General features: G+C 45.2%; 1 protein-coding gene across 2 annotated transcripts in view; it reads right to left on the bottom strand.

The window, feature by feature from the left end:
• Positions 1 to 25895, bottom strand: part of LOC137778903 (ADP-ribosylation factor-like protein 15) — an 87643-nt gene that overhangs the window by 34102 nt on the left and 27646 nt on the right. For both annotated transcript variants that reach the window (XM_068566261.1, XM_068566262.1), the window contains exons 3-4: positions 25398 to 25457; positions 13083 to 13291 (exon numbers count right to left, since the gene is read on the bottom strand). In XM_068566261.1, the coding sequence (XP_068422362.1) occupies positions 13083 to 13291; positions 25398 to 25457 (269 nt within the window). The remainder of the gene's footprint in view (positions 1 to 13082; positions 13292 to 25397; positions 25458 to 25895) is intronic.

Genomic DNA, 25895 nt, shown 5'->3' with positions numbered 1-25895 from the left:
ATAATTGTCTCATATGAAGCCAAAGTTTTAATACAAGACACCTTGAAATCGCATCATCGATGCATGATTGGTGAGAGTTAGAGCCTGCGAAGACGAACGCACTCGCAGAACATGTGGGTTTGCCAACGGACGCTAAAAGGTCATTGTTTTAGCTAGAGTAAGGTATTATTAATCTTCTTAATCATATTTGTGATCTGGCCAAAAGAGACGCATACATGTGACTAAGTGTCTTAAACCTCATCCAGAGTCGACACGTCATGTCCTTAAAAAAAAAAGAGCTTTCTTGCAGAAAAGCCAGCGTATCGTTTCAGACCTTTAATTTGCTTTTAAATACTCTCGACAAGTAGATCCACGTGAATTACTACAAACTGTGATCTGAGAAGGCTTTAAAAAGCAAAGAAAGGCTGCATCACTATTGAGCTTTGCACAACTAAAACACACAACTCAACGCAGGACATGCAAATATTATATTTATATTCCCCCCGCTGGCCCACGGTCCATTATCCCCCCCCCCTCCCTGCACCGATACGGACAATACCCAGAAGGTTTAGCGCATGCGGCGGCTCAATCGTGGCGCGGATGTATGTGAAAGGGTGCAGTCTGGGCCGTCTTGTCACAACACTCGGTTTGAGCCCCGAAGACGCAGACGGCATTATCCTCTTATTGTCATGGAGAGCAGCGCCTCGGGACACTTGAGGCCCAAAGCCCGGAGGAAAGTTAGCCTTAAATCTTCTTTGCGGATAGAGTTAGGAAATTTGCATTAATGGAAGAACATCCTCGGGAGGAAAAGGGCAATCGCCGTTCCACCAGCTGGATGTCCACGAGCCGACCGGCGCATGGCGTTGTACCTTTTAAAGATGCATCAGGACTACCACAACTACTACTACTACTACTGTGTTTTGAAAAGGAAGTAAAGAGAAAGAGGGGGGTGAGGAGGAGTGGAGGCATATTCCTCCAAAACAACATGATGCAGATGCGTCCATACCAGGAATTTCTCAATAAAAACCTCGAACAGGAGAGACATGTTTGTACGAGAAAACCTCAAGCGTGGGTGAGATGGGCCTGCGTAAACGTTGATGGTGAGATGTACTGATGCACGAGTATCTGTGGTTAAGCAGGCAGAAAAAGAAAGAAAAAAAACGCAGAAACAGCTTGTACAAAGTTTGCGTAGACTTGTGCATGTGCGCACACGCAGCACCCATGCGTGCACCTTCCTGGCTTGCACGTTACACCACCCACACCCACCCTCCCTCCCTCCTCGTAGTATCTCCGATCGGGTGGAAACAAAACACCCCCGCCCGCCCCCGCCGCATCCTCACTCGCTAGATAGTTCACCCCGTACCGCGAAAGAGAAATCCTCGAGGAGGTCAAACCCGAGAGATTAAAACCCTTCAAATGGGGTCATGGAGATCAATGATCAAACGTGGGGCCCCTACTGCCCCCCCCCCCCCCTCCTCCCACCGCCCCTCCACCCAACTCCTCCCACTTTATTTAAGGAAGCCTGATAATAGAGACAAAAAGGCCGGCTGACTACTTCCCTCCACCGTGACCTGACCTCTCCTTTCTGGCATGGCCCTCACCTTTAGCTGTCACTGGCCGATCGGGACGTCTCCATTAAACATGAGCGTGGAAATAGCTAAACAACAACAACAACAACAACAACCGATTGGCATTGGCCGAAAGGACAAGGAAGCACGTAGAAGTACACACCTGTCATGCAGTGATCTATCGCCCCCCTGCTGTGCAGGTTGCTCTCTGATTTCTATTGTGAAGGAAGAGGGGGACGCATGCATTGGTCGCATGAGACCTCTTGCATGAAGGGAGGGAAGAGGTGTGTGTGTGTGTGTGTGAGGGGGGGTAGGGGGGGGGCTTTGATTGGTTGTGGGTTTTCCATCACTGAGCGACTCACATTCCTGCAGACCACAGGAGAACAGAAACTGGCTGCTAAAGGAGGAGAAGAAGAAAAAAAAGGATAAAAAAAAGAAAACACCGCTCAGCTGTGGGGTTTGGCGACGGCTGTTCCCTTCCAGAAAAAAAAAAACACACACACACACGCCTTGCAGTGAGTTACACGTTTTCACATGCTGGAGCAACCAGGCTTCAGAGACTCGCCCTGTGGGTGCATCTCAACACGACGCTGCAGGAGTCGTATCGTTTGGCATCAAGGGATGTGCTGTGTTTCCTTTAAAGAAAAGCTCTGGCGTCAATCAGCGGGTGCAGTTCATTGTTGTTTCAGCACAATGTTCAGAGAGGAGTTGTGCGTCAGGTGCAGGGTGAGTGTGACGTTGGAGGTGAATGAACGGCAGCCCCAAAAAAAACGACACAAAACTAAATGCTAGAAAAAAAGGGGGTGGGGCTTTAAAATGCGAAAGGCCTGGGGATTTTTAATTCCTAGTTTCTGGAGGGTTTTGTCAATAGAAATGACGGCATTTTGACTTTTCACCAAATTCTCATCACTTTTCACCAAATTTCCATCACTTTGACTAAATTTCTATCACTTTTCACAAAATTTCCATCACTTTTCACCAGTTTTTCATCACTTTAAACCAAATTTTCATCACTTTTAACCAAATTTCCAAGAGCAAACATGAAATCTGGGGATAAACAGTAAAAAGTGATAAAAATGTAGATTTTTGACTTTTACTACACTTTTGGGATTTTTATTTTGTTTCAAGGACTTTTCCAGTCACTAAAAATAACTTTTAAAGTTTAAAATGCCATGACTTCCATGTAAGAACTGAATATCAAGGAGCGACAACAAAACCGCCGGGAAATCCAGAAAACAGAAGAACCCTTCACCACTCGTCAGATGGCGAAAGACGTGTAAAGGTCCAACCTCTTCCTCCTCCTCCTCCTCTTCTTCAGGTGTGTGTCCCTCTCACACACTCCGACACACACACACACACACACACACATAGTTAGACCGACGCTGGGTGCAATCGTGAGGAAAATGAAGAGCAACGGAGGAGAAATTAGGCCGAGGAAGCTCCGTGGGGAGGCCTCGACCTCTGACCCCTCGCAGAAAATAAGCTCAGGAGATGTTCTCATCGGACCTTTATGTGTGTGTGTGTGTGTGTGTGTGTGTGTGTGTGTGTGTGTGTGTGTGTGTGTGTGTGTGTGTGTGTGTGTGTGTGAAGGAAAACAACTCCTTCTAGGATCAAAACCACGTCTGCGTCAACATGTGTGTCCGTCTGTCATCAATTTGCCGAGCTCTGACAGAGACAAACGATCGCCGGCGGAGGACGGACGGGAAAGGGGAGTGAGAGTGAAAATGAGTTGTTTTTTTTTTATTTCTTTCTGCGAGACGGATGTTTAGAGAAGTCATTTCGCGAGGATCCGTGTGAGCGCGTGACGCCGCTCGCTCCGTGCGGTGGGAAAAACTTCTGTCGCGACGCATGAAGCGCCGTCACCTTCTTTTTTTGGTACACTGGAAACAGATGTGCTTCACTCAATTCATACCAGGCGTGGTTCCTCCCTCGCAGTGGACTTAAAGCACAGCGGGGGGGGGGGGGGGCTGGATCGACTCGGCGTGTGCGTGTGCGTGTGTGTGCGTGTGTGTGTGTGTGAGAAAGACAGCATGAGAAGACGCTTTTTCCTGTTCAGTCATTTGACCGCAATGTTTCAATGCTTCCGTCTTTATTCTCGGAGCCGCCGCCGCCGCCGCCGCGGCATCGCGGCCTCGCCCGTCTTCCCCCGTCGTTTACGGTCGTCCCCACCACCCGTTCATCTCCATCTTCTGTTCCCTTCTCCCTCTCCTTCTCTCCCCTCCAGCGCTCCGTTGTGGCTTCCTTCTCTTCCTCAGACAACACGAACGCCGACAGCCTCGTCTTCTTAAAACAAGAGCCCATTAGTCCCATCCATCCAAACAGACCTGCTTTGTTGAGGTGTTATATCAACAGGGGTGGGTGGAGGTGGGATGGGTGGAGGGAGGGGGGGGTTGGACCTCCCCTTCTCTTCCACCCTCCCCACCCCCTCCCTCCCTCCCCTCCACCCGGCTTCCTTGGGCCCCCCAACGGCAGGAGATTGATGTCAACGAGGAATTTTGTCCCACATTTCCTCCTGCCCTCCTTGCAGACCCGCCCTGCCCCTGAAAAACACTCGCACCAACACACACACACACACACACACACACACACACACACACACACACACACACACACACACACAGGGCCCCAGTGAGGCCTCCCTTCATCCCCTCGTCGCCGCCACCACCTTCTCTCACCCCGAGTCACAAACATGACACCGTAAATAAGGAGTGACCCGGGGAAAAAACACCGGCCCTGTGTGTGTGTGTGTGTGTGTGTGTGTGTGTGTGTGTGTGTGTGTGTGTCTGTGTTCAGCAAACGGGCCGCCTTGTTCTGCCAACAGAGCGGTTGCTGTGAGGAGGGGACGTCATTTGTGTACCGTGTCATCGCCGGAGGAGAGAGCCGCCAATAGGACTCAGACCTGGTGGATGTGTGTGTGTGTGTGTGTGTGTGTGTGTGTGTGTGTGTGTGTGTGTGTGTGTGTGTGTGTGTGTGTGTGTGTGCGTGTGTGTGTGTAACTTTCACAAGAACCTGCGGCGCAGCTGCGTCTTTTTTTTTGGGGAGGTTCTGCAGAGTTCAGATGGAGAAAAGTCGCTTTGAAAGATCCAAAACATCTTCCAATAAAAACATTTCGTTCTTCTGCGAAGACGAAAAGAAAAACTCAGTTGAACAAAGTCGTGTTCGACATAAAGGACGACACGCGTGTTCACTTCAACATGCAGCACCGTGTGTTACCTTCCACTGCTAGATGGAGACCGACCAGCAGCTCCATCCCTGTCTGTGTGTGTGTCTGTGTGTGTGTGTGTGTGTTTTAATTCAGACCGTCCGATCGTCATTTAGAACTTAAACCGTCTAAACGATTTAAAAGCAAATCATTTTGGGAAGATCAAAGGTTAAGACTCCACGTTCTTCCTCTTCTTCTTTCTCTTCCTCCTCCTCTTCTTCTTCCTTCTCTTCCTCTCTCTTTTTTTCTTCCTCTTCTTCATCATCTTGTTCTTTGTCTTCCTCTTCCTATTCTTCCCCTTCTTCTTCCTCATATTGTTCTTTCTCTTCTTCCTCCTCCTCTTTCTCTTCTTCCTCTTCTTCTTTGTCTTCCTCCTCTTCTTACTCTTCTTCCTCTTCTTCTTTGTCTTCCTCCTCTTCTTACTCTTCTTCCTCTTTCTCTTACTCTTTGTCTTCCTCTTCCTCCTCTTCCGCCTCTTCTTCCTCTTTCTCCTCTTTCTCTCCCTCTTCATCACAACCTTCTTCTCCTGCGTGTCTTTAATGCCGTCAGTTATGCAAACTACTTTTTTTTTTTTTTTTAAAGTTTGGCTTTAAAATGACTTTTTTAAATCATCAGAACATATAAACACACGTTTAAAAAGAGGATTATTCTCTGCTTTGCAACAGGATGCAGCTGTAATGCTTAAGCCCCGCCCCCTCCCCTCCTCCCAGACGTACAGTACGAGTACAGTGCTGCCGTCCTCACCCGCTGATGACCCGAGCAGCGCTCCGGTGAAGAAGCTCCCACCGGCCCAAAGCATCTCAAGGCGATGTGCACTGACCCTCGCCGGGACTTGTTTACTTAGTAAAAAGCTAATGGAGATTCTGATGAATAATGAAAACATGCATAACGTACCGCGTGTATATATATATGGCGTCTTATAAGAGACCTTTAAAGGACACGTGCACGCGGCCGATTATTCAGAGGTCTCGCGGGGGGGAAGCGGCTGTCGACCGCGTCCTGGCGTCCACATGGCGGCGGACGATGGTCCGACACGTCGCCCTAATTTTCCTCGGAAAAAATATATATTTATTGGTATCAGGACATAATATAAAAACATCTCCTGTGCTTCTCTTTTTCTGTTTTAATTCGTTCTGAGATGCAGAAATACACACACACACACACCCGTCACCCCTCAGCATGCGTCCTCTAGATAACCTAAATAAACGAGTGTGTGTGTGTGTGTGTGTGTGTGTGTGTGAGAGAGAGGGGGGGATGAGTGTAGCTGCAGCTGGACGCGCTGTGCATAATCCCGACACTTTTCCCGGGGTTCACTCAGAGGTTTCGCCGCGATGCTTCCGACGAGCCGAAAAGGACGACGTATGAAAGAAAAAAAAAAAAATTGAGGGAATAGGAAGTGGCATATCTTTAATTGTGCTTTTATCCCCGGGCCCGAGGAGACGCGCTGCACTTACACCGGGCCGATGGGGGCGAAGAGTGGTTCGCCACCTGTTTTTCTGACATGTAGCTTGGTTACTTTTAGAGAAACTTTCATTTAATATTAAGCAACTGGGCTCCGACTGGTAGAGCATTTTGACAAGCGTCGTCAATAAGTAATGCCGAGACGTATAAATATTCCCAAACTTCCTGGAGACAAACCGCACACACACGCGCACAAACCGCGACCGGCAAGAGCTTCTCAGTCTGGTTTTTGCGAACGAGTCGGCATCCACAGCGCGGAGGGAAACATCCGTTAGGGGGGAGGTAAGAGGGGGTAAGAGGATGGGGGGGGGGGGGGGGGGCATTTTGTGGATTCTGCAGGAGATTAAAGGTTCAACGAGAAATTAAAAAGGTCGGAAATGTTCATGTTTTACTCATTTTTGGAAGAGAAAAAACAGAACTATCCACAGATAGATAGATAGATAGATAGATAGATAGATAGATAGATAGATAGATAGATAGGTAGATAGATAGATACATACATAAGCAGGTAGGTAGGTAGGTACATAGGTAGGAAGGTAGGTACATAGGTACATAGGTAGGTAGGTAGGTAGGTAGGTACGTACATAGGTAGGAAGGTAGGTAGGTAGATACATAGGTAGGTAGGTAGGTAGGTAGGTACGTACATAGGTAGGAAGGTAGGTAGGTAGATACATAGGTAGGTAGGTAGGTAGGTACATACATAGGTAGGTAGGTAGGTACATAGGTAGGTAGGTAGGTACATAGGTAGGAAGGTAGGTACATAGGTAGGAAGGTAGGTACAACTACGGATAGATAGATAGATAGATAGATAGATAGATAGATAGATAGATAGATACATACATAAGCAGGTAGGTAGGTAGGTGCATAGGTAGGAAGGTAGGTACATAGGTACATAGGTAGGTAGGTAGGTAGGTAGGTACGTACATAGGTAGGAAGGTAGGTAGGTAGATACATAGGTAGGTAGGTAGGTAGGTAGGTACGTACATAGGTAGGAAGGTAGGTAGGTAGATACATAGGTAGGTAGGTAGGTAGGTACATACATAGGTAGGTAGGTAGGTACATAGGTAGGAAGGTAGGTACATGGGTAGGAAGGTAGGTAGGTAGGTAGGTACATAGGTAGGAAGGTAGGTAGGTAGATACATAGGTAGGAAGGTAGGTAAGTACATAGGTAGGAAGGTAGGTAGGTAGATACATAGGTAGATAGGTAGGTACATAGGTAGGAAGGTAGGTAGGTAGGTAGATAGGTAGGAAGGTAGGTACATAGGTAGGAAGGTAGGTACATAGGTAGGAAGGTAGGTAGGTAGATACATAGGTAGATGCGTAGGTAGGTAGGTACATAGGTAGGAAGGTAGATACATAGGAAGGTAGGTAGGTACATAGGTAGGAAGGTAGGTAGGTAGATACATAGGAATGTAGGTAGGTAAGTAGGTAGGAAGGTAGGTAGGTAGGTAGATACATAGGTAGGAAGGTAGATACATAGGTAGGAAGGTAGATACATAGGAAGGTAGGTAGGTACATAGGTAGGAAGGTAGGTAGGTAGATACATAGGAATGTAGGTAGGTAAGTAGGTAGGAAGGTAGGTAGGTAGGTAGATACATAGGTAGGAAGGTAGATACATAGGTAGGAAGGTAGATACATAAGAATGTAGGTAGGTAAGTAGGTAGGAAGGTAGGTAGGTAGGTAGATACATAGGAAGGTAGGTAGATACATAGGTAGGAAGGTAGATACATAAGAATGTAGGTAGGTAAGTAGGTAGGTAGGTAGATAGGTAGGTAGATACTTTATTAATCCCTAAGGGGAAGTGTGTTGTCGTAGTAGCGTCTTACATCTTGCAGACACAAAATAAACACGCAAGATAAAATATAAAAACAGGGAAGAAAGATATGTACAAAAATATGACATACACACAGCTGCAGAGTATAAACAGCTGCAGAGTATAAATTTAGCAATTAAATTGTGCAAAATGTGAAGTGCAAAACTCAAAGTATGTGTACGCATATGAAGCCTGTCCAGTGATAATATAATCCAGAGCGTCTAGCAAGAGGAGAAACAGGTTGCTATTGGCACAGAAATGTGGATTCAAACACCAATAAGTCAGCTGTTGGTGGGTCTTTCCTGGTTTTTAAGCTTTCAAAATAATTGATGTTGCGTCCGTCCGCAGGTCTAAATCACGCTGAGCACATCTCGTTGTCAACATGCGTCCATAAGTCTCTGAAAGCTCCTCTGTAAGGGAAGTGAAAGACCCCTGCGGATGCCGAGCAAATGTTTGCTTGACATGTGGAGGCTTTGCCCTCTTGAGCGGGGCCGACTGTTTCCACTCCCGTTCTTTCTATATTTTTTAATTATCTTATCCTCAACAGTGCGACACCCGATATTACCCAGAGCCGATAGCCTGAGCGAGGGTTCTCGAGGTCGATGGCTTACAGTACAAGTGAAAGAAGAAGAAGAAGAAGCAGCAGTCGGGTTTGGGGAGAAGAGGCGGAGTCCGTCCGTGACTTATTTTTCTGGAGTTGGTCTGAAACATTTAGTTTTGGTCTCAGCAGACATCGCTCGTGAGTCACGAGAACACTGAGCTCTCCGTCAGTGACGCAGCCGTGAGTCAGATGATAATATGCACACGCCAGCATGGTAACGCTCCTTAATGACCGTGTAATTTCAAACACACACACACACACACGAATGGATTACAAAGTGTATACAGAGACACTCTGTATACTCTGTAAGTGTGCCATCAAACCGTCCGTGGAGTCGAATGAATGAATTCAGGATGTCTGTCGCTGCGAGCCGCCTCGTGTCGAGACCTCCAATCGGCCGCTTGTCATAAAAAAGAAAGAGCAAACAGGATGTTGGATTGCAGATGTCCCTCCGTTCTTTGGTGAGAAAATACAATCAAGTGCGTGTGGATTTCTTTCAATGCAAGACAGAGAGTGTGTGTGTGTGTGTGTGTGTGTGTGACGCTGCAGACAAATGCAAAAAATAGCAGCGTCCGCGTTCCCAGCGGCGCGGCGCTAACCTCGGCTTCCTCTGCCGCCCCGATCAACTCTGTTTATGTAAGTCAATCGTTATGAACCGGAATGACCCGACACCCCCCCCTTCCTAATCCCCCCCCCCCCCTCCTCCCCTCCTCGCCCCCCGACACGCCGCGAGCCGAGCCTCACGTGTCAGCCGTGTGTTTGCAAACAGTTCAGACGAGTCGATGCACCCCGGAGACCGATGCAATGACGGGGTCGAACGCGGCAGAGGACACGTCACGCTAGGACCTGTGTGCGAGAGTGTGTGTGTGTGAGTGTGTGTGTGTGTGAGTGTGTGTGTGTGTGTGAGTGTGTGTGTGTGTGTGTCTCTCACAGACCCCGGATTGTTGAGCAGAGGTACGCAGGGCCGACCACGAGGCCGGCCGTGTCGATGGGGCTCGAAAACCAGCAGTTGCCGTTTAAAAAAATATCAATGAGATTAGCGGAGGTTTCTGGGACCGCGGCCGCTGTGCGGCGCTCGAGTGCGAACCGACACACACTGATTCGTGTAAACTAAGTTAACTCGAGTGGAGTCATGGGTTCGGGTTTCGGGGACTCGTCTCCGCGGCCCTTTTCCCACCGAGGACTTTCTTTCCCATCACCGGAGAGCGGCGACACCCCGGTGGTCCCGGGCTTGAGGAAAAAAAAAAAACGCAGATGATCCTCTTTGCAGGCATCCATCTTTGTTATCCTTCAGCATTAACATTAAATAGGCCTCTGCAGATGATGCATGTGTGTGTATACGTGTGTGTGTGTGTGTGTGTGTGTGTGTGTGTGTGTGTGTGTAGGAAAGTGAGGTTCCAGGTTTTTTGAAACATGAGCGAGCGGCGCAGAGGGAATGCTATCCATAACATCCTACTCCAAGAAGAGGCTCCTTCAGTGAGGGAGGTAGAGTGGTAGAGCGAGGCCAGCAAGGAGGAGGCGAGAGAGAGAGAGAAAGAGAGAGAGAAAAGAGAGAGAGAGAGAAAAGAGAGAGAGAGAGGTGTGGGACAGACTACCCTGGTTGTGCTGTATTTCATTCCTGCCTCCACAAGCGGTGATTAATCCCGTCCTGAGGGGAGGCGGTGACATGACCTACTACTTCATGACTACTACGTGACATTTCTACTATATTCTAACTATTACATCCTGTCTGTTGGTGCAGTGGCTAAACTACTATTGGAGACACAAGAGAGGAAGAAAAGAAAAGAAAAGAAAGGCTGGAACAAACCATGCGTCATCGCGAGGCTCTGGTCGGACGCCTTGCATCACTTCCTTCCTACTCAATCGACGTACAGAGGGGATTAATATGAAAAATATGGACGGAACTTGAGTGTTAATTTAACTAAAATAATCTTGTCGGGCTGAAATTAGAGCCATGTTTGATGTGTCTTTAGTTTTGAAGAGAAGTTGAGCTGCCAGACACGAGAATCTAAAACTTCCATGAGGAGGGAAAAAAACATACAGACTAACAAAAAAATAACTGTGTGTGTGTGTGTGTGTGTGTGTGTGTGTGTGTGTGTGTGTGTGTTGTGTGTTGTGTGTGTGTGATCTGTGTTCCAGAGTTTCGAAGTCTGTTTCATGGCCCATTTACTGGCAACGATAAACAAAACAAAAAAAAACGCAAACATCTTGGACGCACATGCTCTGCGTGTTTTCTAATGAATGTCAAAGTCCTACAAAAACAAATGATGGCAATAAAAACAAATTATTACAATTTGGAGACAGCCAGATCTGAATCATTGTAACCGGGGACATCTTAGTCCCTCATTTCATCCCGGACCTGAGGCCTTTCCACACTATGTGGATACAAAGGTCACCAATCACCACCAGCATTGGGTTTTCCTCTCAGCCGGATGTGCTAGAAAAGATATTAAGATCTCAAAACCAACTTTCAATTGTCTCCTTTCAATTCAAAGGAGTCCTTTCTAGTACTTTTACCATCCGATCGCACTTGCAGTGCAACACCTCGTCTCTACGAAAAGATTCTGCATTCGAAACGTCATTCAAACATCTGCAACTGGGACACGAGTTTGGTGTCTGAAGAGTTCAGGGTTTCTGTCTTTGCAGCTTGTGTAATATTGGCCAATAGATAGATAGATAGATAGATAGATAGGTAAATCATTACTTTATCAATCCCCAAAGGGAAATTCAAGGTCCAAGTAGCTCGACACATCACACAACATAATATATACATACACACACTATTAAAAAAGATTGTCCAAAAGAAAAATTAAAGAAACAAGAAGAAATTGGATGGAGGGAGGGGGCGTGTTGTGCAGGCTAACATAGCCATTAGCCAAGGCGTTGTGTGCAGGGGGCTAACATAGCCAGTAGATAGTGAACCCCGTATATAAATTGTGAGTGAGTGGGTGGGGGCTGTGCATGTTTGAGGGGGTAGCTTTGATAGACACAGTAGCTTTGATAGACTTTGGCAGGTTGAACAGTTGTATGGCTCAAGGGATGAAAAAATAGGATCCTTTGATGGATGCAGGTAAAACGGTCGCGTGGAGAGCAAAGAAAAGAGGCCGAAATGCAACATCGGAGCCCACCGGCTATCGCCCGACGACGATTGACTGCTTGTGAAAGGGTCCGCTCGCAGAAGTCTTCAAAGGAAGTGTTAGCCCCGGACATCCAGGAGCGAACCCCAGATGTACAACCCATCGCTCCCTCCCATCTTCTGGCCGGTAGCCGACACAACACCCCAATGACTCGTCGCACACAATGTCGCAAGCTTGAAGAGGCGCATCCACCAATAAAGTCCAACAACATGAAGAGTCTTGAATCTCACATCCCTGGACCTGTTGCCCTGGCGAGCTTTCTGATGATCTGTAACTTTTGGGTAAAAAGGACATGTCTGTCGAGTTCAGAGGTCGCTTAAGTGTTCTCTCCACACCGCCCAGTAATATCCCCCCCGAGAGTCGAGGTCCTACTTTCCCCCCTCGCTCCTGCTGAGAAACCTAGACTCCTTGGACGTCTGTCTTCCTGAATTCCCCACACTGCTTCCAAGATGTTTGCTTCTCCAACAACAGAAGCTGCCATCCCTCTGGAGTCCACATTCTTGTCATTCATAAACTTGAAAAGCCTTTTCCTTTTCTTCCAGCCTGACAACCTCCATCAACGGCGGGTTCCACTCGCAGGTAATCAGGCCGAGACAGGCACCCCCCAAGACCTTCGGGCCACAACAGCTCTTGGGCGTCATCAACTTCCCACAAGTTAGGAAATCAAGCCTTCCAGTGGGGGGACGGGGGGGAGAGTTGGAAGCTTCATGCAAGAAGGGCCTTCAGCCAGACATTCCCAGTTCACACTCGCAGTCCATTTGGGTTCGTTGGCTTTGTGCTAAAGCAATGGCGTACTTTTTTGCGATATTTCACATCTCAAAGACACTTTGGCCCGTCAAACACTGGCCAACGTACTTGACTCCTTTGATTAGTGAAACCCTTGTGGCATGAGCGCAATGTAACTTAACCAAAGGGTACAGGACGGCCAAAAGTAAATAACCTGTAAACTCCTGGTCTGGCTGCAGAAAGAGGTCTTGGTTTCGCAATTTTTTCTTCTCAAAACACCAATTTCTAGAGATATTTTGGTCATTTTTAGTTTGTCCTGATCTGGGGTGTTTGCATTGCTCCCAGGTTTACTCACAACTCCCCAATGCCACCACCACCACTACAAATACTACTACTACTGCGAGAAAGTAGTGAAGTCTGTCATGAAATTATGAGACTGACAAAATCTCTTGAGTCTCAAAGTCTCTTTAACAGACCCATTGAGCCATAGAGGCAGACTTTGCAGTGCCCACTTGTGAAATAGTTAAAGTGAATTGCATTTAGAGGTGCACAGGATGGATTTAACCAGCACTTTGAACGGTCTGAAGCAGGTTACCTGGTTTGGCGTCCGTGCTGCAGGCTTGTCCTGGTGGTTGGCGAGGATGAGGAAAGGCAGTGTGCAGAGCTGCGGGTGCTGCAGGGCCGAGTGGAGCTCGTTGCGGGCCGCCTCGAGTTCCTCATCCGACGACGCGCTGTCCAAAACGAAGACGACGCCCTGCGAGCCCTGGTAGTAACGACTCCAGTACTTCTTGATGTTGTCCGCTCCTGTGGGATTCAAATGAAATGTGCCATTGTGGTCATTGTCGTAGTTACTCTCGACACCATTCACATCTTTGTATTGCAGGGTTCATACAGATTGTGACCAATGGATTTCAATGACTTTTCCATGATTTTTAACCATATTTCCATGACTTTTAACCACATTTCCATGACCTTTAACCCCTTTTCCAGGACTGTAAACCACATTTTCATGACTTTTAACCACATTTTCATGACTTTTAACCATATTTTCATGACTTTTAACCACATTTCCATGACCTTTAACCCCATTTCCAGGACTGTAAACCACATTTTCATGACTTTTAACCACATTTTCATGACTTTTAACCATATTTTCATGACTTTTAACCACATTTCCATGACATTAAACAAAATGTCCATGAGCAAACATTGTGTGAAATCTGTGTCTAAACAGTAAAAAGTGATAAAATGTAGTATTTAAACTAACAATGAGGATTCAAAGCATACAGTAAACCTTAAATGACACAAATGAATGAGAGACAATAGTTTGATTAAAAGAATAAACATTTTTATAGATGCCTGTATGTATGCTGCTGATATTTTGAGCCTCTTTCTTTTAAAAGCATGTTAATTATTTAAAACTCAGCTAAATTAATGTCATGAACACATGAATATAACACATTTACAGGACTTGTACTACACTATTAGGGGTTTTAAATTCGAAGGACTTTTCCAGGCCTGGAAATAACCATTTAAACCATTAAAACCATTAACTTGCTTTGCGGGAGGAAACCAAAAACCATTGAAGATGTGCGTGAACGTGTCGAGACACAGCTGAGCGGATCTCCAAAACTCCTTAACAAAGTTAATCCACACGCTCGTTTGATTACTCAAAGGGAGCCTGGGCTGGTTTTCAACAAACCACACTGACAGCGTGAGTCCTCAGTGAACATCATGTGGTTCGTTTTTGTGTGCGAGAACATCTGCTCACACAATGTTCCCCCATATCTTTATTTGTGGAGGAGACCTTCGTGCTCACAGAGTCTGCCAGACGCTTCCCTTTCGCTTACTTTTTTTTGGGCCAAATCCCACCTGCTCGATGGGATTGTGGACCACGAAACCATTTCTCACCTGAAGGAAAACTCCTGCCATGCGATTAGGAGAGCTTAGTGGGGTCAGTTCACCGCTTAGGCTTTTTCCTAACAGGCTAATTCCAGGGCAATAACCTTTAATAGCCATGACCCTGTCAAAGAGCGACTACCATTAGCTCAATCAGTTATATGTACTGGAGCTGCAACTCACACTATGGTATTTAACGTCTCGTCTCGTCATCGCTAACCCTTTTTTTTCTGGATTTCATGACAAAAGCTATTGTTATGTTACTTTTGAGTTCATGGAAACAAAAAAAAAAGGTTCTTCATAAGGTTAGGAATGACTGCCAGATGACAGCTTCTGCTGTCAGCCCTCTCTCAATGTGTCTCAATCCGACACACTCACTCGACACCCGGAGCCGCGATACTCGAGTCACATCCTGCGTGTGTTGCTCACGCTGCCGAGGACATCTTGCTCCTCTTGCGACAACTGGAATCCATTGTTGAGCACGGCTGCTGGTCTAATACTCAAAGAGTCATGGAGTAAACAAACAAACAAACAAGATAGGACGCTAACAACATGCAGAAGTGTCCTGAACGTGGAATCTCAATTTTATGCGACTCAAATCAGAAACGGCGCGGACATTTTCCTTATTAGCGAGGCATCTCAAACACGCCGCACTTTGGCAGTAAATTTGCAGTTTTACGTTTTTAAAAAATCATCAACCTCTCATACTTCCAGAACACTTCATTAACTGGGTTGATTGCGGTCCTTTTTCAGAACATGTTCCCCCCATTAAAAAAAAAAAAACGCCCCAAATGTTTGTTCTACGCGCTCACAAAACTTGTCATCAACAAAACTACAAAGGGGGCTCCGTCACATTGCATGCATGTGCGAGCGCTCGCATTTGATTTATTTTATTTTTTTTACTAGGTGGTACTTTCTCTGGTTGAAGTGATCCCGCTCCGTCTGGTGAGGTTTCTGCTTTCGCCATCTCGTGAACTGTTGTTTTGTTATTGTTGCTCACAGCGAGGTAACTGCCAAGGCGAGTGACGAACCGCGAGGCTGGCGAATGTTTAAAGCGTCACCGAGTGCTCTCGGTGACATTTACCTCCCTCTCTCTCTCTCCATCTCCCTCCCGCCGCTCTTTCCTCCCCCACTCATTCTCCTCACACCTCTCGCTGGAGTGGAAAAGCTATCAGACAAAGTGGCACTTGAGAGATTGACGAGGAAGTTTCTCTCATCTTTGCCTGGAAACGGTGGAATGTCCCGTCACGTCTCGTCCGGCTGTCGCTGGCGGCTTCTGCCACCTATTGGCCCGACGGGAGGACTTCCAAGCGTGACGTCAGCGTTCTGGAGGGACGCCGGCATCAATCAAATAGTGTGCAAAAAAGAAAGAGGTTGCATTTGGACCTCATTCATTTGCTGCCTTGCTTTCTACTTCCCTGACACTTAACACCGCTGTTCACCCCCCATGTACGGCTTGTGATTACATTCATTATAATAAAAAAAGGTAAATGTTTTATTAAAACTCCAGTGAAAGGCTCACGATATCGTGAACTAATAATGAGGGAAATATGAACGATCTCCTTGTATTTAACTCATTAAACTCCCTAAAAAAAAAAGGTATCGCACACAAATCACAAAACATATATCTTGTAACAGCGATAAGTTCTAGTCCTTGGTTATGATCGATTATAGATGGATTTAGCAGCACTGGGCGGGCTTAGCGGTGAGAAGTTCGAAGAGATGGACAGAATATAGAATACAAAATTAAAACATAAATTAATAAATAAATAATAAAATAAAAATAAGTACAAAATAAATAAAAAATAATTAAATAAAATTAATAATATGTGTGTACAAACAGATTATTAATTTTAATTCATGAATATTTTATAAATATTATTTATCTATAAATTTATTCATTTATTTATTCATTCATGTTTAATTTTTTTTTAAATTTTACGTGAATATTGTATCTACATTAATTTAAATAAAAAATAAAATGAAAAAAATATTATTAATTATTATTAAACAAAAAACCTTATATATTTATTTATTTAATAATTTATGTTTATTTTGTTTAAATTTTGTGTTCAATATCCTGTCCATCTCTTCTTCAAACTACTTACCACTAAGCCCACCCACTGTGTTACAGTTGATTTATATACTTAATTACTTATATATACTTATATACTTGATTTTGTATTTACTGTGTGTGTCTCTTGTGTTCACTGCTGCAGGAATCATTTCATCTGCAGGACTAATAACAGTTTCTATCTTATTTTCTGTCGTGTTCACCTTTCTTGATATCTCTCCACTGTGCCGAGAAATGATGACGCAGCTTCAGGAGCAGTTAAAGTTACCGCCTCGACGTCGCTGTACCAAACTAAACTAAACTCCACTTTCAGCCTAACGGGGGTGTAAATGACGAAAACCCCCCCGGTACCCACGCGGATGATTACGGAAAACTTCAGCAATTGCACAATTAGAGGCGATGGCCAGATGAATGTGAAACATCCCTCCCCAGCGTTGCAGCATTCCTTCCACTGCGTCTGTGTTTCTTGGCGACCGCCGCGTGTCGCTGAAGGACGACGCGGCTCGGCGGGAACACGTCAGTAAATTATCAGTAGATGATTGCACTTTTTACTGCCCCGCGTGCATCTTATGAAACATTTGGCTGGTTTGTGTAGTAACCGTTTTATAAAAACTAACAGCGGCCCTTAGCCTGTAAATCACTTCCTCTTGTGGCTCCTCTGCTTATTGTGGCCGCGTTACAGATCCGTCTACTGAGGCTGCTGCCGGCCAAAGAATTCACAATCTGTTGCGGTTCCACGCTGGATTTAATCCCCCGTTTGAGTTCAGCTGTGGGGTATTTCCTCCTGAAGTTTGAGGGAATAACGCCTTAAAAACATAAGGTTATGGACACAAGTTTAATTGGTTATCCTTTTAAACTCCCGATAGTATATTTACACGCCGAGACACTAGCGGCACACTCGAGGATCAACGTGTTTGAGCAGGACTTGAACGCTGCAGGCCGTATATTTCGTAGCCGTTAGTCGTGTCGGTGACGCGATCAATGACGCGATCAGTGTTGCGTACTGAGTCGTCCCTCATGGAGGACGGCAGCACCGCTACCGCACCGCTACCGTACCGCTACCGTACCGCTACCGTACCACTAAATCCCAGCTAACGCACCGCTAAAGCCCAGCTAACGCACTGCTAAATCACAGCTAACGCACTGCTAAATCACAGCTAACGCACTGCTAAATCACAGCTAACGCACTGCTAAATCACAGCTAACGCACTGCTAAAGTCCAGCTAACGCACTGCTAAATCACAGCTAACGCACTGCTAAATCACAGCTAACGCACTGCTAAATCACAGCTAACGCACTGCTAAAGCCCAGCTAACGCACAGCTAAAGCCCAGCTAACGCACTGCTAAAGCCCAGCTAACGCACAGCTAAAGCCCAGCTAACGCACAGCTAAAGCCCAGCTAACGCACAGCTAAATCTCCCCCCCAAAAAAGTCATGACAAAAAAAAAGTTATGACAAAAAAAAAGTCGACAAAAAAAAGTCATGACAAAAAAAAAAGTCAACAAAAAAAGAAGTCATAGTTAGGATTTTTTTTGTTATTGTCATAATTATGACTTATTTTTTTGGGCAGAAATGGGCTTTCATAAGAATAAAACATGCGTAACTGTGTTTATGAGTTGCTTGCTAACGAGTGTTAACGCTGGAACAAGGCTTTATAAACGATGAATTAAATAAGGATGCTAACGCAGGAAGAGGAGCGACCGGGGAAAAGCAGACGTCTTGTCTGGTTACACAAATACAAGAAGAGACAATAACGTGTCATAAATCAGGTTGATTCGTTTAGTTGTTTTTTCCCCCTCAAACCAAAAGTGAAACTATGAATGAATAAACAAAACATTTTGAGGGGACTGCCGGTAAAACATGAGCAAGCAATTACGCCCGCAGAAAAAGGAAAATAATAAAAAGCAGATCTTCCGGATTCAGATTTTTCTTTTCAATTGTGTTTCAGCGCCTCGTGTTTTTTTCTGTAAAGCGATCTTGCAAACAGCTTGTGACGCTGCGCAGCGCAAACCCACGACCCCGCCTTTCCATTTGCTCTGAATTAGGCTACTGTTGGGGTTGCTCCGTCACCAATGCAGGTATATATATATATATATATATATATATATATATATATATATATATATATATATATATATATCCAGCGTCCTCGTATGTTCCTGCCTCTCCATCGCTCATGCTTTTTTTTCTTTTTTTTCTCCGCCAGCCCCATTTACCTTTAAAAAAAAAACTTAAACATGTTAATAATCAGGTTTTTTTTTTCTTGAAAGTTGAAACAACCGGCGCAACCGGCTTTGAAGTCCCCCCCGCCGCCTAACGCAAAACAGACAGTTTCTTTTCTTTCTTTTCTTTTTTTTCTGCTTCTTTTTTCTTCTTCTTCCGAACGAAAACAGCTACGATACGGAGCGCTGGGACCGCTGAGGGAGGAGGCCTCTCGTCATGAAGGTTTTGTTTACTTCAGCGAGGAATGGATCTGGACCTGGAGCGAGATGGGAACCCTTCAGCTGCTGATACAGACGTCAATACCTGCTGCCTCTCGTTGCGGCACCTCTTAGATATCCATAAGACTAAACAATGAATCACCTCTTACTGCGAGATATATATAAGACTAAACAATAAATCACCTCTTACTGCTAGATATCCATAAGACTAAACAATGAATCACCTCTTACTGCGAGATATCCATAAGACTAAACAATGAATCACCTCTTACTGCTAGATATCCATAAGACTAAACAATAAATCACCTCTTACTGCTAGATATCCATAAGACTAAACAATGAATCACCTCTTACTGCTAGATATCCATAAGACTAAACAATAAATCACCTCTTACTGCTAGATATCCATAAGACTAAACAATAAATCACCTCTTACTGCTAGATATCTATAAGACTAAACAATAAATCACCTCTTGCCTGATCCTCTGTCGACTAGTTAACCATTAAACGTGTGTTTTGTTTATTTACATTTCACATACAATGCATATACTTTGCATTTTTGCACTTTTCTATTGTTTGTTAATTTTTTTTATGGTGCGTTCACAGCAAAACAGTTGTGAATATTCGCGACGCTTTTTCACTCGCTGGACTTTATGTTAATTCGCTTTTTTTTTTTTTGCAACCGTTCACGCCGGAAAAGGGGGCGCGGCCTATGTTACCCCAAAGTTAGCAGTACATAGCTTGACTAGCTAACCTCAACTGACCCGGTCAGTTTGAAAAACAGTTTGAAAAAAATGAAAAGGCAAATATTTGCAACGCCGTGCGAAAAAATGTGCTATTTTAAAATCATCTGCGTGTGTGCATTGACTTTTCGCAACTCTTTTAGAGTGAACACGGCATCATACACACACACACTTTGCATTTTTTCTACTAATTACCTGAACGTATCTCTCATCCGAGCTACTTTTATTTGTATTTTAATCCATTTTATTTTTGTTTACATCTTTTTAATCCCCGTTTTATATTTAATTTTGTGTCCGTAAGCTCCTATTCCGTCAACAAATGTCCCCTTGGGGATTAATAAAGTCTATATTCATTCATTCATAAGATGAGTATGTTTCATCTGGGCCTTTCTGTTTCATACTCTAACCCACATGTCGCTGTGCCTGGATGATAATATCGTATAAGTGCATGTGTGTTTATGTCCTCATCGGCATCAAATACCAGAATACTTCACGTTCTTGAACGCATTTGACATTTGGAACAAATGCACTTTCAAGCTGCCGTCTATTATAGAAACTATAATGTGCATTTCACCCCCCATCAGCGACGCAGCAGATATATCAAAGAGGTAATGTTCTTGAACGAGGCCTCAGACGGAGATCGGTTACGCGCCTTGTCCTCGGGACTCCGAAATCCGGCTTTAAACCCGGAAAACTGTCTTCTTTTTTTTTTCCACTTTGGGTGAGATGCAAAGGGAAAAGCCTCCCAGTTGGGCAAAGCAACACACACTGTGGTCCTATTTGATAGTAATAGGAACCACATTGGGGTCTGTCTTCGTTCATGCTCTCCGTACGTGCACCATGACGTGATCTATATATAGAATAGACGGTCCTACTCCTCGCTGGATTCATCACCTCCACATCGGGCAGGATATGCTTCAGGGGCGTCGCCACCTTGTGATTGACGGGTTCGCTCCCATGACGTTCTGGGTGTGAGGTCCGTGTTCTTCACGCTGGGTTTTCGGTTCATATGAATATGAAATAGAAACGTTGTAGCCATCGTTTGTACGTCTACGATCATTCATCCACCAATTAACCCTTTGGAAAACCGTGAGAAAATCCTCCTGCAGCCATTTTAAGTCCCAGCATGCCCCATTCAGACAATCTTTTAGCATAAAATACGTCATTTCTCCATTTTTGAACCGAACGACACAGTTTTTTTGATTGAAACTCTTCCTAACAGGACAAGACTTTGTTTTATTGTGATTTTTGTTGCAGATTCTGATTCTTTAGGTCCTAATCTTTCCATAAAGGTGTTTTATTGACGCTCCAGGGGGCATTTTTAGAGAATCTGGCTCATATCATGCTGGATGTTTATAGTTATGATCAAAATATCTTTTAAAAGTGATTTTTTTGCAGATATACATTTTTTCCCAAGACATTGCTGAACAAATACATAGAATAAACAAAAGTATTGGAATTAATGCGGGGTTCCTACGACGACTCAAACTCAGGGTAAAGGAGGTCTCCACAGTTTTAAAAGGGTTAAAAGCACATCCACCTTTAAATCACATCCACCTTTAAATCACATCCACCTTTAAATCACATCCACCTTTAAATCACATCCACCTTTAAATCACATCCACCTTTAAAACAGCGCTTTTCACTACAATTCCTCTGAATTCCTAAATGCTGGAGGATGTGGAGCAGCAGTGGAAAAGCCCGGTGACAAACGCTGATGGAAGAGGGGCGGATGTCTCCGGCTCGACAGCAACGAGTGGCGATTATTAGCAGCGTGTCTATCAGCTGGCGGCGCGTGGCTTGAATGCACGCCGTGAAACCCGTCTAGACTTGACGTCACTGTCCAGACGTACACACACACACACACACACATATATATGTATATATACACACTCCTACACACTCCTTAATAGATTCCTCCCTGAGTCCCCCGGAGGTGCCCTTCCCACGTAATCCCCGTACGTTGGCACCAGCTGGGAAGCAAAACGCCCGCCAGACTTCAGGAGCGCCAGACGCACAACTCTCAATGTCGACCGGCTGGAGAGACGCCGCCGCCGCACTTTCATTCACACGGCGTCACCTGCACGCTGATTGAATGAAGAAGAAGAAAAAACGGGAAAACGCAGCGATCCGTCCGGGGTTTCTGGGACTCGAGGCCTCGTCTCGGTGACGACGAGAGACGCGAGAGGATCACCGTCGACCTTATTTCCAAATTATTCTTTTTTTTGACTTGTCTGGCAGAAGACAGACTCTGGCGAGAGACCACACACTCGTTGTCCTTAAGGGTGCACATGTCGGGATTCTTTTTTAAAAGGTTTTTTTTTTGTTTGTTTGTTGTACAAATAGTCTGCTGTTCAGCTGTGGACGTCAATTCATGCAGACTTATTTATTACAGCGAGGAAACATAAGCTTTGAGTTTGAATTACTTTTGTCCTTTCATGCTCCCACGTCGCTGTTTGATATGAACACATGTGGAAACTGAAGCTAAAGAAATCAAGATGGGTTTTAACTGAGTTTTTCTTAATCCTTTGACACTTATGGGACTCGAGATTTGAGGAATTAAAAAAAAGGAAATCAAGCTTCAACTATCCAGCTTGACAGCCATATTATCTCTTTAAACTTCTGCCTTATGACGATGGTGCCTCATTATAGAGAGAGAGCTGAGATTGTTCTGCAATTTTTGATGTAACACATGGGTATACATCTCATATGCTCGGCGTTACAATTATGATAACTTACGTTCATAGGTTGCAGAAAGAAACCAAGATGGCGACGGCAAAATTGTCAAACTCAAGGATTCAAAACGACGACGACGACGACGACGACGACGACGACGACGACGTGAACTTTATATATAAAGGTCTGTGCTCCTCCCATCACGTGATTGTTCACCCCGGAAAGTAAACAAGCAAACATCCGCCTCGCCATTTCAACATGGGCAATGAATTCAAAAAGGTTTTCTAAGGTTAAATTCTGCATTGTATCATTGCTGCTGCCGCCGCCTCCATGGGCAGGAGGCGGGGCTATTATTCGAGCGTGCCCGGTGTACCGGAAAGGTCGCGTGATTCCGGTTTTCCGGGTCGAGGTTGTACAGCCGGAGATTATGTGCTTGGTTTGGTGGAGGCCGAGCGAAGAGAACAAGCCACTTGAAAGGTGTTGAGTAAAACGAGCTCTTTTTTATTTTTTGGGAGGAGGAGCGGTCACGAATCCACACGTCTGGGCGTCACATCGTGTGCAAAACAACATAAAAGGTGTTTGTTTGCTTGTTTTAAAGCCGGGGGGGGGGGGATATCTGACAGGAATGTGAAGCGTTGAGAACGTTACAAACGTCAGAAAACGCATCGAGAGCGCTCGCTTTGTGAAAACTGACCGGCGGGACGTTAACGCAAGAAGCGCCGACTCTCCCGACTCCGCGTGTACGTCATTCACGCTCCGAGACGCGGGATGCGTACGCGACTTGAAACGAAAACCAAATATCACACACACACACACACACACACACACACACACACACACACACACACACACACACACACACACACACACACACACACACACACACACACACACACACACACACACACACATCCGATACCGCGCCGGGGTCGAAGCCGCCGGACCCGTGAGCGACGCGACGGCACCAATAAATCGCTCTAATTCTTGCCGCCCTGTGTGTATTTACAAAGAAGAGGAGGACGGATTCCATCTTCCTTTGCTGTGGCTTGCGGCCCATGCTGCGACTTATCTAAATAAATCGTGTCATCCGTGGGACCAGTGTGTTTCCAACCACAATAATGTCCCCACCAGACCGGCTTTGAACCGATCCAGAAGAGAAAAGAAAAAACTCTTTTGAAACCCCCCCAGCCCTCCTTTCCTAATGAGCTGTGTCCAAATTTGGTAGCACCCTCGTTGGTGGTCCCCTAGTGCCTCTTTGTGTGTGTGTGTGTTTTTTTTCATCTCTTCAAGAGGCTGGGATGGGTGACCCTTCAAAAACATGCACCGCACCTGTCATGTGCCTACATGGCGGCATGGAAAACAACATAAATTACTTTCACCCTCAACAACACAATACTTTGTTTTTTATTTTTTGGTGTCTTGTGTCGCTGAGCTGCTCGGAGAGAAAGGGAGGAGGAGAGGGGGAGGATTTAAAATCCCTCTTCCACGACTCCCTTTAAAGGACTGGAAGCCTCCCCGTGGCATTTTGCTCTGTTTACGTACGTCCGACCCCGAGATCCCTCTGCTCTGTGCTTATGAAACGGCTTCCTCGAGTGCTGTGCGTTTCCAGGAATACCCGGGCGCAGGTTGCGCGGCCACTTCACAACACACTAACAAGGTCTGACGTCTGTGGCCGAAAAGGTGTGATGCTACCGGAGATTAAAAAAAAAGAGAAGAAGAAGAAGAAACAAACAAACAACAGCGAGCAGCTTGTCGCGTCCTCGGCGTACACAGTTTAATGTCGAGAGATGAGATAACACGTTTTGTTTACCTGAGTGAAAAACATGTTTTTTATGATGACGTCTATATATACTGTGTAATTAAGCATCAGAATACGCCACCCACATGCGGCGAGGAGGACGTCAGTGTGACGACCCGGTAAATAAATAAAAGTCATATAATGATGCTACTTTACATAGACAGGCACTGAAAAGTCTCATGACTGCAGAAATGAAATAAATGGATTTATTTGGATGAAAATTAAATATCCAAACATCGAACATGTTGATCTGCAAAGAAACAGAAACTCAGTCTTCTGTATCTTTACTTATTGTGCAATACCTTTATACAAATTTACTTATTTTATTTTTCATACCATCTGTATATTTAAGATTCTTCTTACTGTTTTTTTTTTTTAAATTTAGATTTATTACTGTCCTACTGTTTATTTATATTACTTAAACTTTATCTTTATTTACTGTGAGCATGCTGCTGTAATCCTGTAATTTACCCACTGAGGGACTAATAAAGGATTATCTTATCTCACTGCTACACTACTATGACCTCGCTACTGCACAACTATGACCTCATTACTACACTACTATGACCTCACTGCTATGACCTCACTGCTATGACCTCACTGCTATGACCTCACTGCTATGACCTCACTTCTATGACCTCACTACTACACTACTATGACCTCACTGCTACACTACTATGACCTCACTGCTACACTACTATGACCTCACTGCTATGACCTCACTACTACACTCCTATGACCTCACTACTATGACCTCACTACTATGACCTCACTACTACACTACTATGACCTCACTACTATGAGCTCACTACTATGACATCACTACTATGACCTCACTACTATGACCTCACTACTATGACCTCACTCCTATGACCTGACTGCTACACTACCATGACCTCACTGCTATGACCTCACTACTACACTCCTATGACCTCACTACTACACTCCTATGACCTCACTACTACACTCCTATGACCTCACTACTACACTCCTATGACCTCACTACTACACTACTATGACCTCACTACTATGACCTCACTACTACACTCCTATGACCTCACTACTATGACCTCACTACTACACTACTATGACCTCACGACTCGTAATCCAAGATGGCGACGGCCAAAATCGCAGAAAACCGTGGGGTGACGTCGCGACAGACCACATCCGCTTCCTGAGCACGTTCTCCTGTCAGGTGGAGACCCTCCACCTCGCAGACTCACCCGACAGAGGAGGAAAGGTTGAGCGTGACACTGTGAAGGCCCAGGCGGTCTCTTACCTCCGAGTTCTTTTACATTCAGGATGGCGTTTGGAAACGGCACTGCCTTGATGCTGAAACCTGAGGGGAGACAAAGGACATGAAGACATCGTGTGTTGTTGGCGTGGACGGCACATGTTACGAAACCATGAGAGTCGACTGGTTGGCCGGCTTGCTTTTCATTAGTGAAGAAACACAGCGCGAAGAAATCGGACTCCCCCTCGCCGGATATCTGGTGTACCTTTTTTTGTTTTGTTTTCTTTCCCTCAAAAACCAGCAGCTGGTGAACACGCAAGAGGACTGACAACATATTTGTGTTGTGAAAGCGAAAGAGAAGAACGCGTTGTGTGGTCCCGCCTTAGCAAAACCGAAAAAACTAAAAACTTTTTTTTTTGTTTTTCTGAGGAGGACGGCGCTAAAGTGCTACCACGCATTACGCGGTTTGCGCGCAGAGGGAAACGGTAAAGAATCCCCCCGCCGGAGGAGAGAGAGAGAGAGAGAAAGAAGAGATTTAATGTT

This window comes from Clinocottus analis, unplaced genomic scaffold (genome assembly GCF_023055335.1).
Source record: "Clinocottus analis isolate CAN_PGR_092001 unplaced genomic scaffold, fCliAna1.0.p SCAF_7, whole genome shotgun sequence".
In the NCBI taxonomy this organism is placed as follows: Eukaryota; Metazoa; Chordata; class Actinopteri; order Perciformes; family Cottidae; genus Clinocottus; species Clinocottus analis.
This window is presented reverse-complemented; position numbering and strand designations above follow the sequence as displayed.